Genomic DNA, 16,354 nt, shown 5'->3' with positions numbered 1-16,354 from the left:
CTGTTTACAACAGTTTTCTTCATAGCCTTGACAGTTACAAGGATTTCAGAAATGTTATAATTTTTCTGCTGAAATGGAGAAAGAGAAAGTAGAAGACGGGCTTGAACATGGCAAATAGATGAATTTAACTATGCTGGTGCCAATAAAGTGGAGTGGTAGAAATGCTGAAGTAAAGATGTGAACACAGTACCTGCAGAATTCTGAGGTCCTAGTTCCAGATTATGCTACCACCATCAACAAGTAGCTGTAACTAAAAAAGATTATACTAGGAGCCAATAAAAAGCTTGTTTCTTAAATTGTTTAACTTACTGATGTCTTTTATTTCTTTCATAGGGCTATTGGCTACATAATGTCTACACTGTTCTACCCAATTGTCACCTTCATACTCATTGCAATTTGCATTTCCTACTGGGCTGTGACAGCTGTGTATCCTTCTGCCTGTATACCTCCGTGGATAATGTTTTTCTGCTCTAAAAGTGCAGAACATAACACTGTGATATCACCTAACCAAGCCAGTATCAAGAAGCCTATTTAGTCACCTATCACTTGCTGCACTGATGCAGGATTGTTTCTCCCTGCACATTTGGATGCAATGTATAGTTTGGACAGTGGACTTAATTTCTGCCAAGGCAGTAAGGATCATGTAAGACCGTGTAAACTGCTTAAGGTTGACTTTAACAGATGAAAAAAAGTCCTCAGCGAAGAGGGAATGTGGCATTTAATGTGCTGCATGCTCTACATGCCTGATGTTAATGGTCTCAGCGGGGGAGGTTCCAGGTGGTCTTTGTTCAGGGAAGTGTAGGAGAGAAATAAAAACTTACAGTGCGTGAAGTTCTTTCAGCCACCTCCTGGAAAAGCAGGGATATGACAAGGTATTGGAAACGGGAACATTGCTTTTTGAAAACAAATTTTTTCTTCTTTCACATATCACTAAGTTCAGATATTGTTTTTCATGACAATGTTTATTTATCCTTGTGTTCTGCGTCTACTTTCATCAAAGTAGAGTAGTCAGAGGACCACTGCATAAATTGCCTTGCCATAGGTAGATGTGCAGGAGAGAGTGAGGCTACCTTCAAGGTTTTTGCAGAATCACAATCACAAACTTCAGGGGTTGGAAGGAACCTCAAGAAATCATTGAGTCCAACCAACTGCTAAAGCAGATACCCTACAGTAGATTGCACAGGTGAGTGTCCAGATGGGTACTGAATATCCACAGAAGGGAACTCCACAACCTCCCTGGGCAACCTCTTCTCGAGTGCTCCCTCACCCTTACTGAAAAGAATTTATTCTGCGTGTTAGTATGGAACTCCCTATGTTCAAGTTTTAGGCCATTACTCCTTGTCCTGCGCATCACCAGGAAGAGCCTGGCCTCATCCATTAGCATCCTTAACCTCCCTTTAGATATTTATGAACATTGATCATAACTCCCCTCAGTTTTCTTTTTCTCAGGCTGAACAGACCTGGATCACTCAGCCTTTCCTCATAGGGGAGAAGCTCCAGGCCCTGTATCTTCTTTGTGGCCCTCTGCTGAACCCCTTTTAGGAAATTCTAGTCTTTTTTGAACTGGGGAGCCCAGAACTCTACTTAGTGTTCCACATGTGGCCTTACGAGGACAGGGTAGAGGGAGAGGATCACCTCCCTTGACCTGCAGGTCTTTTAAGTGCACTCCAGGATACCATTGGCCTGCTGTCATGGAGTTATCTAGATCATTGCCCTGGCCACCAGGGCACACTGCTGGCTCATGGCCGACCTGTTGTCCACCAGGAGTCTTAGCTCCTTTCCAGCAGGTCAGCCCCTACACTTTATCTTGCCTGTTCTGGTCAGGCTTTATAGTTCAGACATAGTTTTGCTTAGTTCTCTGAGTAATGAGAATATTATCTCATGTCTTTCAGACCCTTGTGTACATATCTGCATAGCAAAAATAACGTTTCTGTTAACTACACAGGTTCTTTAGTGCTAGTGATTCTACACTGCAGAGTCGTAAGTTGCTCAAAGCCTACAGTTCTGTGATTCCTCCTTAAAACATTTTGTTAAGTTTTCTAGCTACATCAGGAGAACCTGTGTATAAAGTAATGGCTAATCAAACACTGTGCAAGTATGCAAACCTGACCTGTGACCCAGAGGTAAGTGTAAGTCATGTCTACCTATAGCAAAAATTACAAAAAAAAAGTAAAAATAGTAAAAATTGCTATTAAATGCAATGCTAGTAGGAAACATGCATATTTTAGAAGAATTATTCTTCATGTTAAATCTGCAAAAAAGTATACTTCACATAACACTCCTTTGTTTAAAGCAATTTACAGACATAAAATAATTATCCTTCTGAACTGTCCTGTAAGGCAGGTGGATATTAATGGTTCTATTTTACAGGGTGAGAAAGAGAGAGAGAGAAATGCAGATTTATTTGGAAAGTTGTTTTTAAATTTGTAAAGTTTCTATTTCATTGTCTTTGCATCAGTTCAGTTAAAATGGATGATTTACCCAAGGTGCTGATTTGGTCTACTGTTTTCAAATAAATAGTATATACTTTTTTAACCTGAGTATGTTTTACTTAATGAAACCAAAGCAGTATCTGTATCTTAAAAGGAGACTCCTGAAATTCAATTTCCATTAATTTTTGTTTCAGGCAAGGGATCAGCAGCCCTGTTTGCTAACTCCATAGTTTAAAGTCAAGCATTTGCATAAGGCATTAACGTTAAATCCTTTAAATATGTAAAAAGCTTATGTATGTGCTATTGGAATGTAGTGTTGGATAAGTTAATGAAACATCAAGCAGAATTATATGATGCTGTATTGTCACTGAACTAGAGATATTCTACACGGAATTCATTGTGTTGTTTCTTTTTCTTTCTATACAGACATTTAACACAACCAATGTAACGAAATTATGCCCAGGTGCTCAATGTACGTTTGCTTTTTATGGAGGAGAAAGTCTGTACCATAAGTACATCTTCATCTTTCAGTTAGCCAATGCCTTTGTCTTTCTCTGGCTGGTAAACTTTGCAATTGCACTGGGTCAGTGTACCCTTGCTGGTGCCTTTGCCTCTTACTACTGGGCTTCTCGAAAACCAGCTGATATTCCACTGTGGCCGCTCTTCTCTTCATTTGGACGGGCAATAAGGTAAGATTGTGGAGCTTTATGTGAGCCTTGTAATTTATTCAGTAAGTGTTCTTTTTAAAGTTAGGGAGGCCAGATGGAAAATATAAACTGAGAATGATTAGCCAGAAAGTGTATTTTTTATGGGGATCATGAATCCAGTAGCACAGCAGGGCAAGGCAGCTGCATCTCGATGCTGCAAGGTCTGGCCCCTTACAAGGCTGAGCAGCTGACTTTATTCTGGAACAGTTATGTCATTTCCAGAACTGCACAAAGGACAAGGTTGTGCTGATATGGAGTGCGTGTTCTGTGCCACTATGATTAAGTTAAAGTTTTGACAGAACTAATGTGAATGCAACCATTAAATAGCATTTATTTTGTTTTAGATACCATACTGGTTCATTGGCATTTGGAGCCTTAATTCTTGCAATTGTCCAGCTGATCAGAGTAATACTGGAGTACTTGGATCACAAACTGAAAGGTGGGATTTATGAATTGGCACCAGGTTATTAAAAACTCCTTAGATAGATTATTTCCTTCCTTTCCCCAGACAATTTTTCAGCAATAAAAAGAGATAAATTCCACATTAGTACTAGCCATTGCAGTTCTATTTGACAGTCATTGAATTTGTTATGATTTGCTGAAATTGAGTAAGTTGGATCTTCAATGCAGAGTTCACATGGGACATGAATCTCATCTGAGATCTACTGAGCTAAATTTGGTTAGGAAGTAGAGTCTGCACCCAGGAGAAAAGAAATAACGTTTCTGCTTTCGCCACAGTTTTAAGATTGTTTTCTCAGTATGTTTCTGTGTTTTGAAAACTGTTCCTAAGTTCTGCCTGTGATGTACTTTTTCCTTTTCTTCAGGTACACAGAACTCCTTCACTAGATTTCTACTCTGCTGCCTCAAATGCTGTTTCTGGTGTTTGGAAAGATTCTTAAAATTTATAAACAGAAATGCCTACATCATGGTATGTGCTGTCTTTGCATGTGGTCTCCCCTACCTGGGACACTAAGATACCTTAGCAACTACTAGTTGGTAAACAGCCAGCAGTACTAGAATCTGCTGAATAAATAAAGTGATTTATGGGAGTTTTCAGGAAATGCATGTGGTGCTGCGATGGAAAAGTAATTTTTTTTTTTTTCCTTCTTCTAAGCTATGCCTTTTCTTGCCTGACCTTGTCCATTCTCCCTACCCTACAAAGAAAAGTGGAAGGCAATGGCAGCACTGGTTAATTTCCCGCTCTGATTCAGCAGCTTGAGTCCTACTTCAACAAGAATGCTAACTTGTTTTTTATTGCATGTTGATGTGACACTTCTGCTTGGAGGCAGTGTTTGAATAAGGAAGTCAGAAGGTGTGTGCTTTCTTCATTTGCTCTAGGTAGACAAAGGCACAAATTCTATTAGAAGCAGCAGTGATGTTACTCTAAAATAAATCTTGTTTAGCTTCTGGAAGAGAAATCCCAGACTGTCACCTAAATATATGCCTGTTTCACCTTAGGATGTTCTGACTTGAAATAATTTAAGTGATTGAATGCTAATCACAGGCATTATCTCAAAGTAAGTGGTATTAATAGGTCAATTTTGACCCATGTTATTTTTCTGAGCATCTTGTTCACAGCTGGCAAACTGATTGCACTCCAGAAGAGCTTTCTAGACACTACCAGCTCTACAGACATTATTCCAGAAAGATGAAATGGTTTTGTTCCTCTATGACTTCAGTGGCCATACTTAAAGCTTATGTAAATCCACTGATTTTGGTGCCAATATTGCTGATTTCTTTTTGAGACAGTCAGGTCCAAGTCATTACCTAAATGGCTCAACTCACCTCTTCAAGCACCTTTTCCATTGGCTATAAATCTGACAAGAATAGCTAGCAAAGAGAGAAAAATCCCTCAACACATAGTATATTTTGCTCTGTTTGTAATACGTGGTTGTGACCTTTCAGGTGACAGATTTGTAAGGGGCAGCATGCTCAATATCAAGTGATTTGGAAAAGAAAGATGAATGATACTTTGTCACAGTCTGATGGCAAACATTGAGAGGTAACAGGTGTCTGGGAAAAGTGCTTTATGTTCATGGTAGTGTTCCCAGGCCATACACTAGAGGGAGCTATGCGTTACATGCAGTGTGATTCCTAACTACAAGAGTGTATCCTAATCATTTAAAACACTTAACAGCTCTGTTATTTTGCAGATTGCCATATATGGTAAAAACTTCTGCACCTCGGCAAAGGAGGCATTCTTTCTGCTCATGAGAAATGTGGTGAGGTAAGGGGCCATCTCCCAGTCCTTGGAAATGTTAGGATTTGGCATGTTATGGAATCATGGAACGTGGCAAGATGGGACTGAGCAAAAAGAGGACCTACCAACAATCTACATAAACACTGCTTTTTGTTATGGTGTTTATTTTGTCTCTTTTGGGCTAGCTTATCTGTGACCCTAATAGGAAGTTTGAAATAAGAATATTTTGACACTTTTTTTTTCTTTTACTGACAACAGCAATAAGCAGTCTACAGACCTAATTCATTAGGCCTAATTCATTAAGGCCTAATTCAGCAAGATGCTTGGGTTGTTTTTTTTTTGTTTTGTTTTGTTTTTTGCCTCATTGGATTAGGCTATAATGAAGTTTGTCTCAGCATTGCTTTTCTGCGTTGTTACGTTGTCAGTCTGTGAAACCAGCAGAAAACAGCTTCCTGTTTGCATTTTGTTAGTTATCCAAAGATGTCATGAAAAAGAATACAAATTTATGTTTTGTGATAACTGTATATTGTTTGTCCTTTGCTGAACAGAGTTGCAGTTCTGGACAAAGTTACAGACTTTCTTTTATTCCTGGGGAAAATTCTCGTAGCTGGTGGTGTAGGTAAGATAACTGTTTTTTTTTCCAAATTCCTATTTACTGTTACCTACAAGTATTCCTCCTGTATTCATATATGCCTAGTTAACATTTAGGAGGTTCTCCTTCATCTGGCTATTGAACTTTTTATTTTATTTTTTCTCACTTTTTTTATTCCCTTCGTGGTTGTGACAGCATCTTTTCTGTAATTGCTTTAATTAGGCTGGCAGTTGTTGCTAGCAGAAGGACTTCTGCAGCCAAAGCGTTATAGCTGGATCAAATCAAATTCATATCTATTAAATCAGCCGTAATCTGTTCTCCCTCCATGAGAATTGAGCAGACGTACTCATGACATTCACCTGAGAGTAGACTGCACGCATATGAGAGGAGGTGGTGCAGGTCTGCAAGAGATGGGCATGACGTTGTGCCATGTTCAGTCCCATTCAAAAGAATCTCCAACCAAAAGTAAAAGAAGATGTTTTTAATATCCATACAGTTTTTTCTTTGCTGTCAGTAGATATAAAAATATATATTTTTGGTATTTTATGGCTTGAATTGATTTTTAAAAAATGAAACACTTTCAGAAATTCAGGTTGGTATTGTTTCCTGACAGCTTATCTACGTTGTGACAGCAGTTTCAAAACATTGTTTCACTAATAAGCGTATTTTGTATCCTGTGTACTTTAAAAGATTACTAGTGAACAATATTTTTAGTAGAAATTGAAAATTATTATCAAGACCAGATATAATTTTTTCTGTCGCTATTATGGAATGCCTTGCATGCTGGGGCACAAAACTGATTTGAAAGGTTTTTTGAAATGTAAGCCATGAAATATTGAAGCTCATTCGTGCCTTCTTTCTTTTCAAAAACAAATTATTTTGGCTACTTCCATTTTAAATGAACTGTTCTGTTCTAAATCTATTATTGTGTACTTTACTAGTGCTGCTATTTCTTTCTTTCTTTTTTTTTTTTTTTAATATGAAAGAGGTAAGAATTTCTTCAAGCAATAAAATCTAAAGCAGGATTTTGCTGACTGCTATTATTTTGGGGGAAAAAAAGTCCACCCACTCATCTTTTGTTATTATCCCACATTATTGTCTTTTTCATTATCAGTTATTCATTTTGAAATTAATTCCAGTAGTCTGATGAAATAAAACAACTGTTTAAAGTCTTCCTTGACCAATGAATATCATTATGGTAACTGATTCATTTACGTCTCTCTTCTGTTCGGAATAGGGATCCAGGAGATAGTTAGGATGGAGGAATTGATTATTCACAAACTTGTATAAACCAACCTTGGATCTACTGTGTGCTGTTTTTGTCGCATCCCTTCTTTAGGTGTTAAGAGATATGGTTTAGTGGTTTGTTGTAGCTATGGTAATGGGAGGACAGTTGGACTAGATAATCTTGTAGGTCCTTTCCAAACTTATGATTCTATGATTCTGTGAAATCAGTTACCCCAGGAATTACTAATCTTTTGTGCTCCTTGCAGGTGTTCTTGCATTCTTCTTCTTCACACAGAGAATACCAGTCTTTGCCCAGGAAGCACCAGCACTAAATTACTACTGGGTACCATTGTTGGTAAGGCAACCATCTAATCCCCTGAACACAGAAGGCAGTTCAGGATGTTCAGATTAGTCAGGGTGTGTTCTGGTAACAACAGCTTCTGTCATGCTCTTCAGAGAGGAGTGATCTGATATATTCTGCTCCTCTGGGTTGCTCAGACAGAAGCCACACTGCAGTAACTCTTCACCTTCTGAAAAAAGAAAAAAAAAAAGGTTTTAGATTTTCTTTGTTCAGACTTCCCAAACAGCAAAGGCTGATTGTGAAGCACCAATGACATTGTGCCTTATAATGAAGAAAGTCTGTGATGTATCTCTTCTTGCTTCTGTAGCTCATGTAGACTCTGGAACAACTCCAGAGTGAGTTATTACTTTGAGATTACAGTCTTGAAGGAGTTCAGAATGTGCTTGACAGATATTCTCCATAGAGGAGGTTGAAATGTCTTCAGTTTGACAGCTGAAAAACTAGTGGCTACTGCATGCAAAGTCTTGGATGTCTAATCACTTTCCACAGCATCAGTAGCATCTGATAGAGTTAAGGAGGTGCAATTAAATCTTCCATAATTTGCTTAGCAGACTAGGTATCTGACTTAACATTGCCACATTGGTGTCAAGCTAACATTTTGGGTTTTATTGTGGTTTGTCTTTTGTAGACTGTCATTATTGGCTCCTACCTAGTGGCACACGGGTTCTTCAGTGTCTATGCAATGTGTGTTGATACACTTTTCCTCTGCTTTTGTAAGTACTGAGTTTTCTTTTATTAACATCTGCAAGTCACAGGAGGAGTACAAAACTACCTTGTCTGTTGCTTACAGAATTTCATTTACATGGTTGGAGATTGCGTGAGGAAAAGTATTACTTTGCTTTTCAAACTCACTCTTCAGTACATGCTTGAGTGCAGAAGCGTGTCTCAGTTTTAAAGTAGCAGAAGAGAGCTGCAGCTCATATGGATATTTGGCTGTCTGGGAAACTGTTGATCATGGCCTGAACCTCTGACTGACCACCTGAGGCAAGCAATGAGTCAGCTGTGGGAGCACAGGTGAAGGTAATTCAGCTGTGCTACTGGAAGGGGTGGAGCCTGGTTCCACCTCTCCTAGATCCCATTTAAGGGCTGACTGCCACTAAGGAAGGATCTTTCTGGAGATCACTCCTTTGTGGAGTTTACTGTGAGCCTTCAACATCGGTGAGCGTTTCCATTTGTTATAGATTACCTTTCCATCACAATAACCTTTGTTTAGTTAATGAATATACACCGGCTTTTCTTTTTCAGATGTTTTTTAACTATTACTAACAGTTTGCTTCTGAGTGCTTTGCACAGAAACCTGTAAAAAAAATCTTCTATCTTCTTGTTAACGACAGTTTTATATATATATATATATATATATATATATAGGTAGCCTGTTTTTAAAAAAAGAAAAGAAGTGGGGGGGGGAGGGGAGAAGAGAACAAACAAAGTATTACTTCTGGAGCTATCTACTTTTATAACCAGAAACTTTGCAAAATTCTCAAAGAAACTAAGTCTATTTCCAAAGTGCGTGATTAGTCAGTTGACACTGAGCTCCATCACCATTAAGCTCTTGTACTATTACTCCCAGATGCCCCTTTTACTACTGACTTTTCACTTGCTCCAGTTTCTGCCTTCACTTGTTCTGCATGAAGGCTGAAATAAAATCAGCAGTACTCTGTGCAAACCTGTCATTCTAAGGCTATACCACTGGTTCTTCTCAGCACGTTCCACATTGTTTTATACGATTGACCAAATATACTAAGAATTTACATCTTTTCTCATGAAGTTTGAGTATTGCTGGTTATCCCTGTACTTTACTTTAAATCCATGTTTGTTTTTCTTCCCGTGCTTCTACTTGGTGTCCTACAGTAGGCAATACTGTAGGATATTATGCACTCACAGCATTAGCTTTTTGGAAAATTTCATCTCCAGCAGTGAAAAAAATGTCCAGTTGAAAAAAGTACTTACACCCAGAGCTACCTCTGGGTCAGAATGTAAAGCCGCTTTAGGAAAAAAGTGGCCACGAGCATGGAGGCATCATGAGTTCCTGAAAACTTTACTTATAGCACCAAGCCAAAGAAATGCTAAATGAAAGGGATATATCATTGTCATTTAAAAATAATTAGTTGTGTGCCTCTGCTTTATGTGAAACAGTGTCTGGCTTGTGGACAAGAAGTTTTTTTATGGTGTTCTTCAGCAGTTTAACAATTCAGCTACATTCCCCTGAGGGTTTTTAAAATGTTGATTCTTTTGCTCTCTCTCTCTCATGTTTGTGCTTGGTGTTCTGCTGCTTTGCTGCATAAATTCAGGTGAAGACTTGGAAAGAAATGATGGATCTACAGCAAAACCCTACTTCATGTCAGCTAGCCTTCACCGAATTCTAGGGAAGAAGGAGCTAAGTCCTAAGAAGGCAATAGGATAACATGCAATAAACCTCAGCATCAAAACAGTGTTACTTTTAAGCAAAATGTGTATAAATTAGGCACAAGTAAATACTGTAAATGATGCTTCTGGTTAATGGGTGATTCTTTTTTCCTCTTACTTACATCTTTAAGGAATCATCAACACTGATAATGTTTTATTAGTTTAAAAGCTTAAGCTAACAGCTGTGAAACAAGGCCACATTTTAGTCTATAGAGTGCCTATGGAAAGAAAAATGTAAATTTGAAGCTTTTGTAAGTCTATAATAATGTTTTAATAACTTTTTTAACACAGGTTGCTGCCTTAAGTGACAGCAGTTTTGATAACATTTCTTTTTATAAGTGTATATATTTGTAAAAGATATTCAGGCAATTTTTTGAAAGCACTACATGTAATCTAACTAGCCATAAAAAAAAAAAGATAGTTTGGGAGTCTCTAGTTAACGGGAGATGCTACTAAATTTGTAAATATGGTGCTATGATTGTATTTTTTGTATATGCTGGTTGTCAGCTATTTAAACTGTGATTATACATGCATTAATGGTTCCCTACTCTAAAAATGTAATAACATTTTAATCATGTTAACAACTGTGTTCTAAGAAATGATGGTACCCTGCAGTCCTGAAGGAGATAATCTAAGAGGACTACTCAGTCTTCTGTTGGTACTGCTTAAAGTGAAGTTTTCTTTGAGTTGTGCTTAAAAGATTATATAATTGAGACAGGATCCTATGGTGCTTGAAAAAGTGATTTGTGGTTCACGCAAATGAAGTTTTGTTTGGTCCAAGGTGGCAAAGATATCATTTTCCAGCTGATGTGTAAGAGACAGATGCTTGCGTTAATGTTGCACCCTTAATGAGTCTTTGTATTCTACATTATGCGAAAGTTGAGCTGCACTGAAAGGGAAAACAAAATGCAGTATTGGAGGAAAGTCTTGGCTGTATACGTACACAAGGATCTCCATTGTGTCTTCCTAGTTCAGAAGGGCTTCTGAGTAGTTACTGCAGTGGTAGTGTGGGTTCTGAGAGCCAACGAGTGCACTTTATACAGGTCTCTGGTCACTCAGTGGCTTATACAGTAAGATAGGAAGATATTGAACTTGAGTCTCCTCATGATGCAGCATTAATTAGCTACTGAAAGAAGCTCCAAAAGATTTGGTGTCCTCTTTGATTATTAAGATTATTGGTTGCTAGAAAATATATTGAGAAAAAACATATTAACATTCTGTTCAGGTCTATGAACCTCCCTTTAGTAGAATTGTTGCTGGGGCTAGTTACAGCTTTGCTCATAAAAAATATCTTAGACTCTGTCTACAGAGTACATTTCAAGTTTATTACTTCCATGAGCTGAACTAAAAAGGTTTTAATGTTTTAGGACCCAGCTACACTGAGGCTGGATTCCACAGTACTAAATGAGGTATTCCATTACCCACTTTCAAGAGTTGGCATATGACATAGCTCTTCTAAATCCATGGCAGGAATTCAGCTGCTAGAAGTACTTTTCTAGCCCAAAGAGTCTCTTGCTATCACAGAGAGAAAGGCAAATTCTTTTCCAAATGATCTGAATTCTTTTTTCTGGGGAAAATTTACTGACAATATATGTTTGAAAGTGGTTTTTGCTCTGACTTATGGCTTCAGATTGTGATAATTTGAATCACAACAAAGATAGAAAAATTATCCTTTATGCAATAGGTCTGGGGTGAATGCACGAGTGTTATCACCTACCTGCTTGAAGTCATGGCCGTGATAGGATCATATAGTCCTGTGAATGGTGGTACAAGTTGCAGGATGCTGGTATGAGTTCTCTGATCCAGCAGACACTGTAGCTCTTCCCCCTGAAACATAAATTAGTGGTTCACTTTTGGACTTAAATAACATAAAATAAAGGCATACAGTTTGCAGCTGAACTAGTGACTGAGGGCACCTTTGGTTTTTGAGCACCTCACTTGAGACATTATTAACTTGACTTTCAGAAAGGGCTGAGAAACATAGCTTCTGAAAACTGACTTATGGTTTTTGTCTTCATCATCTTTCCTTTATCATATGTGTGGCAGTGAATATTGAAACCCCTATAACTCTGATGTCATCTGAGAATTCAGCCAATAACATTATGGGCATATGTCACTCTTCTTAGAAATCCCATTTGTCTGTGGTTGCGGTCACTGCTCTACTTATTATTATCTCTTAACTACCACATAATTAGTTTGCAGCTAAGGAAACTGCATTAGGTAATCTGTATTTCACTACTGGACCCCATTGTCTTTCTGGGACCTCAGCTGAAAAAGCTCATTTCTGAATACAATGTGCTTTTTTTTTTATCATATGAATGTAACCATAGAGATTATTAGTAATAAAGTGTAACAGAGTAGTATACAGTTATTTGATTAGATGACTTTTGTAACGAACCTATGCATTTACTAAAGGAATTTCTAAAAGTAAAAGTTTTAAATTGCATTATTATTTATATACAGTAAATATATATAAATGTGTATAAATCGCTCCACTTGCTATTTTGTGAATATAAATTATTTAGAATGTAACTCATCATCATTTCTGAGAAGAAAACTTAAAAGCCATTTTCTTTATGATATAACTAAGAGAACTGTGAAAATAAAAGCAATACCGTATGAATTTTATAATCAATAAACGGAATAAATAAGTAATAATGATTTAATAGTAAAATTGGCTTAAAAATTAACTACTATTAATGATAAAAGTAGAAATTATGGCAAGTATTTACTTGAAAAAAATTCACTTAAAACTTACAAGACTGATTATAATGGCCCCTGATTATTACTGTGTACCTGTGTCCAAAGATTCACACCACAGGTACTAGTGGCAACATCTGTGGATTTGGACATCTCCCTTGTTGCTTAATTTAGTATAAAATTTAAAATTCTGCTCTCTGCTTTAGAGTGGGAAGTGTGGTTAATATAACACAGTGAAAGGTTGTTTTCTTTGATCCTAAGCCAGCAGGACTTGGTGATAGAATTTCCACTCTTTCCATGAGGCACAGGGCATCCCTGCGTAGTACCAGGCGCTGTGGTGGATCTGCTTATGGTCAGTAAAGGACAAACTGGTAGGACCTGGAAGCCCAGAAGCTTGTCGTAGTGCTGTTGTGCATAAGGGACTCAGCAGGTGGTAGTGGGATTTCTGCCATCCTACCCAGCCCCAGGCTGTGCGTTTCTCTGGCTAGAGGAAGAACTGGAGAGATGGGATGGCTATGAAGAAAAACCCATTTATTTCCATAAAACTTATTTGGAACTTCTTGAACAAGCAGAATGTAGAAACTAAGAGATACTAGAAATTAGTCAGTATTGTAGCCGTGCAATACATTTGCTTTAGTTCTGGTTTAATTCATTGTGTCTCCCTGTGATATATTAATGGGTGGCTTTTATTTGCATGTCTTATACCAAAGTTTTAATGTCAAGCCTTCAGATTTTGTAAAGAAAACAAACAAAAAATGAACCTCCTCCCTCCAACTCCCTTCTCCCCCCCTCCCCCTCCAAAAAAAAAAAAAAAAAAAAAAAAAAATGAGATTATTTTCCATAATGAGGTTTTTTTTCCAAGCAGTATCCAGCAGTTGGTTGTTGTGGATCGGGTGCTATGAGGATGCTGAGTAGTCCTTCAAACATCAGTGTTTAAATGAAAAATGAAGTATTTTACTATTGCACATTCTGCAGTGGGCTGGTAGGATGATCTGGCAGCCACAGCATCACGCTTATCCTGGGAGAGGTCACTAAGTGTTCTAAAAGTGGTTGTCATAGAAGTGACTGTAGGAGACTGTCCTCTATGGTGTGGAATGTCCCTTTGACCCATCACTTGTTGCTCAGCCTGGACGTCTGCGTCCTCTGACAAAGTGCCTTACCTGGCTGTTGTTTTACCTGGCTTCTATCTTGAAGTTTATTCACATCACATAAATGACACAACAGAAAAGACTAGCTGGGAGAAACAGTGCTCTCTTTATTGGAAATTAACTGGTATGGAGTTTAATTTTAGAAAAGAAATGTTAGATTTATTTAAATTGCATAATGCAACATGCACCATTTTTCTGTTGCTGTTGTCAGATCATGAAAGAATGGTTTGCTGTTTGGCCCAGGAGAAAACACGTGACAATTGTGCTGTTGCAAATAACTAAATAAAACCCCTGTAAGAGCATTCAGTTCTTTATCACTTTTGATTTCTGGGATCGTGGACTTCCAAGTGTGGCCAATTCTGCCCTTGGTGGCAGTGTCCCTGTGCACTGTACCTGTGTGGCTGCAGGGAGAATTGGGCCACCGCTGCTTAGAATAAAAACAGCTGGGAAATGCATCTGGCACTACTGCAGTGTGTGTGTGTGTGTGTGTGTTGATCACGAGCATAAAGCTCATCCTCCGTTTTAAGACTGATAGTTTGCTATTCTGGAAGTGTTTTATAAACGATTCTAAATTTTTTATCTTTTGATACAGGTGATGATTTTTGAGGTAATAAGTAATTTGTACCGCACTGTAATCAAATGGGAAATATAACTGTTTCATCGTGTTTAATTAATATTAGTAGTACTAATATTTCAGTTGTCTGTTACGTTACACAAAGTCCACAGGCATTTGTCCCACATAACGAGGTGTAACACCACAAAAAAGCTCTCCGAGGATTAAGAAGTGGAAATTACTGTCTGTTTCAATAATTAATGTGATTGTTAAAGGTATATTATTATTGTGCCAAAACCAAATTAACGCGAGCACGTGGCAGTTTGAGCTCTAAAACCTGTTCGCTTCTGCTATGCAGAAATAGGAACGTATTGTTTAAATACTTTTGGTAACCGAAGTGTTTAATATTTAATTTTGTTGTCGCTCACTGTTTTACAGCTCTTGGGGATTGTTCTAATAAAGATTTAGATACAAAGCGGAGTGCGTGTGTTCGTGCCCCGCGCTGTGCACGGCGCTGCTCGGGGGGGGCGCGGGGCGCTCAGCGCGAGCCGGGCTCGGTGCGGTGGGACACGGGAATGGAGCCGCGTGTCCTGAGGGGGCCGCGTGCTGCTGCTGGTGGTGAAGTTCAGCGTTTGCATTTCGTGAGATAAAAGGTGGGATTTGGTTGGACCTGTTCAAAATCTCATTTCACCAGACGAGTTTAAAGCAGCCGAAGTCATACCCTGTAATTTGGTCTTAACGGGCGTGCCAAAAGTTGCGCTTTTCTCCCGTCCTTGTGTGAGCCCTCGGCTCGTGCCGGAGGAGCTGCTGGAGGCGCTGCAGCTGCACACACACAGTCCCGGTTTCTGTGTAGGCCCTGTGTGAGAGTGGAGGAAGAGGAGCAGTGCTGCTCCCTGCAGTGCGGTTTGTCCGGGCTGACAGGAGAAATTAAAACTATTTCTTTGAGGCAGTGCTAAAGTGCTTCAGAGCTGGGGATGGATTTCAGCAGAGGCGGCTCAGCAGCTCTGGAGCTGTGCTGTGCAGGCAGGACAAAGGCAGAATTCAAGCGAGGTGTTGACAGCCGCAGTATGGCTGCTATGCAGTGCCGTGCATTTGAGAGGACATTCTGCTCTTGAAGTCTCAGTGCAATGAAACCACACAGTAGAATGTGTTAGTTAACAAAACAGACACGATGCTTACAGGTACAGGCAGCTGGGCATTGCTGTCACCTTGTGCACAGGGGGGTTGTGCTGGCAGGAGGCATTAGTCTTCAACTGAGCAAGTGCAGCTGTCTGTCTTGGACGTGGTGACTGGACAGCAAATGGATGCATGCAGATTCATGGGGTATATAGGAAGCTTTCGTCTCAGAGTTGCAACGTATGTCATTTAAAGCTATTTTTTAAGCACATTAGAGCTTGCATTAAGTGATAATTGCTTGGAGAAGTAACTGCTGTCAGTTCTGATGGGGCTGTCAGTGGGTTTGTGCTGCACCGTCCTCTTGCCGGTCAGAGACTGTGGTGGGTGAGCAGTGGTGCTGGTGTGGCACAGCCTGCAGCAGTTCCGCTCTGCTCTGCTCTGCAGTTCTCAGAGGGAAAGAGGAAAATCAAAGTGGTCACAAGACAAATGCTTACAGAGAAGAGAGTGAATCTGCCCCATGGGTTTGGATGTGGTCAAGTTCAGTTCCAGTTATATTCTAGAAGATGAGCTCTGAAAGTCAGCCTTGAAAGGACACTGGCTTTTCCTGACCCTGGTTTAGCAGCTGAGCCAACATGAGCAGAGAAGTGCACCCTGCAGAAAAGGACGACCTTCCTGCTGCTGAGAAGAGGTAAGGACATTTTGCTTTACAGTAAGTCTTTGGGAAAACATGCTTATATCTTGTTGATATTTTATCAGATGCAAAGTAGTATGTTAAAGCTACACTACCATAATGTGAGTCCAGGTGGTGATGTATAGCCCTGCAAAGCCTATCAGTGTACTCAGCTGCCAGACAATGCACTTGTGATATACACATTATTATAAGGGGATGTTGGAAAAGGGAGGACTTTTACT

The 16,354-nt window shown here is 39.1% G+C and overlaps 1 protein-coding gene across 2 annotated transcripts in view; it reads left to right on the top strand.

Annotated features, from left to right (window-relative positions):
- SLC44A5 (solute carrier family 44 member 5) overlaps positions 1-14,806 on the top strand; it is a 49,904-nt gene extending 35,098 nt beyond the window's left edge. Inside the window, exons 13-22 of one of the 2 annotated variants that reach the window (XM_015870851.2) lie at positions 334-426; positions 2,036-2,123; positions 2,859-3,121; positions 3,484-3,578; positions 3,964-4,067; positions 5,293-5,366; positions 5,888-5,958; positions 7,425-7,513; positions 8,148-8,232; positions 9,811-14,806. In XM_015870851.2, coding sequence (XP_015726337.1) covers positions 334-426; positions 2,036-2,123; positions 2,859-3,121; positions 3,484-3,578; positions 3,964-4,067; positions 5,293-5,366; positions 5,888-5,958; positions 7,425-7,513; positions 8,148-8,232; positions 9,811-9,923 — 1,075 coding nt within the window. In that variant the 3' untranslated portion in view covers positions 9,924-14,806. Of the gene's footprint in view, positions 1-333; positions 427-2,035; positions 2,124-2,858; positions 3,122-3,483; positions 3,579-3,963; positions 4,068-4,253; positions 4,452-5,292; positions 5,373-5,887; positions 5,959-7,424; positions 7,514-8,147; positions 8,233-9,810 lie in introns of those variants that run through there. The other variant, XR_004308234.1, reaches the window with a different exon arrangement.
- The last annotated feature ends 1,548 nt before the right edge of the window (positions 14,807-16,354 follow it).

The sequence above is a fragment of the Coturnix japonica genome, chromosome 8 (assembly GCF_001577835.2).
Source record: "Coturnix japonica isolate 7356 chromosome 8, Coturnix japonica 2.1, whole genome shotgun sequence".
Taxonomy (NCBI): Eukaryota; Metazoa; Chordata; class Aves; order Galliformes; family Phasianidae; genus Coturnix; species Coturnix japonica.
The sequence above is the reverse complement of the archived record's forward strand: the minus strand, read 5'-3'. Positions and strand labels throughout refer to the sequence as shown.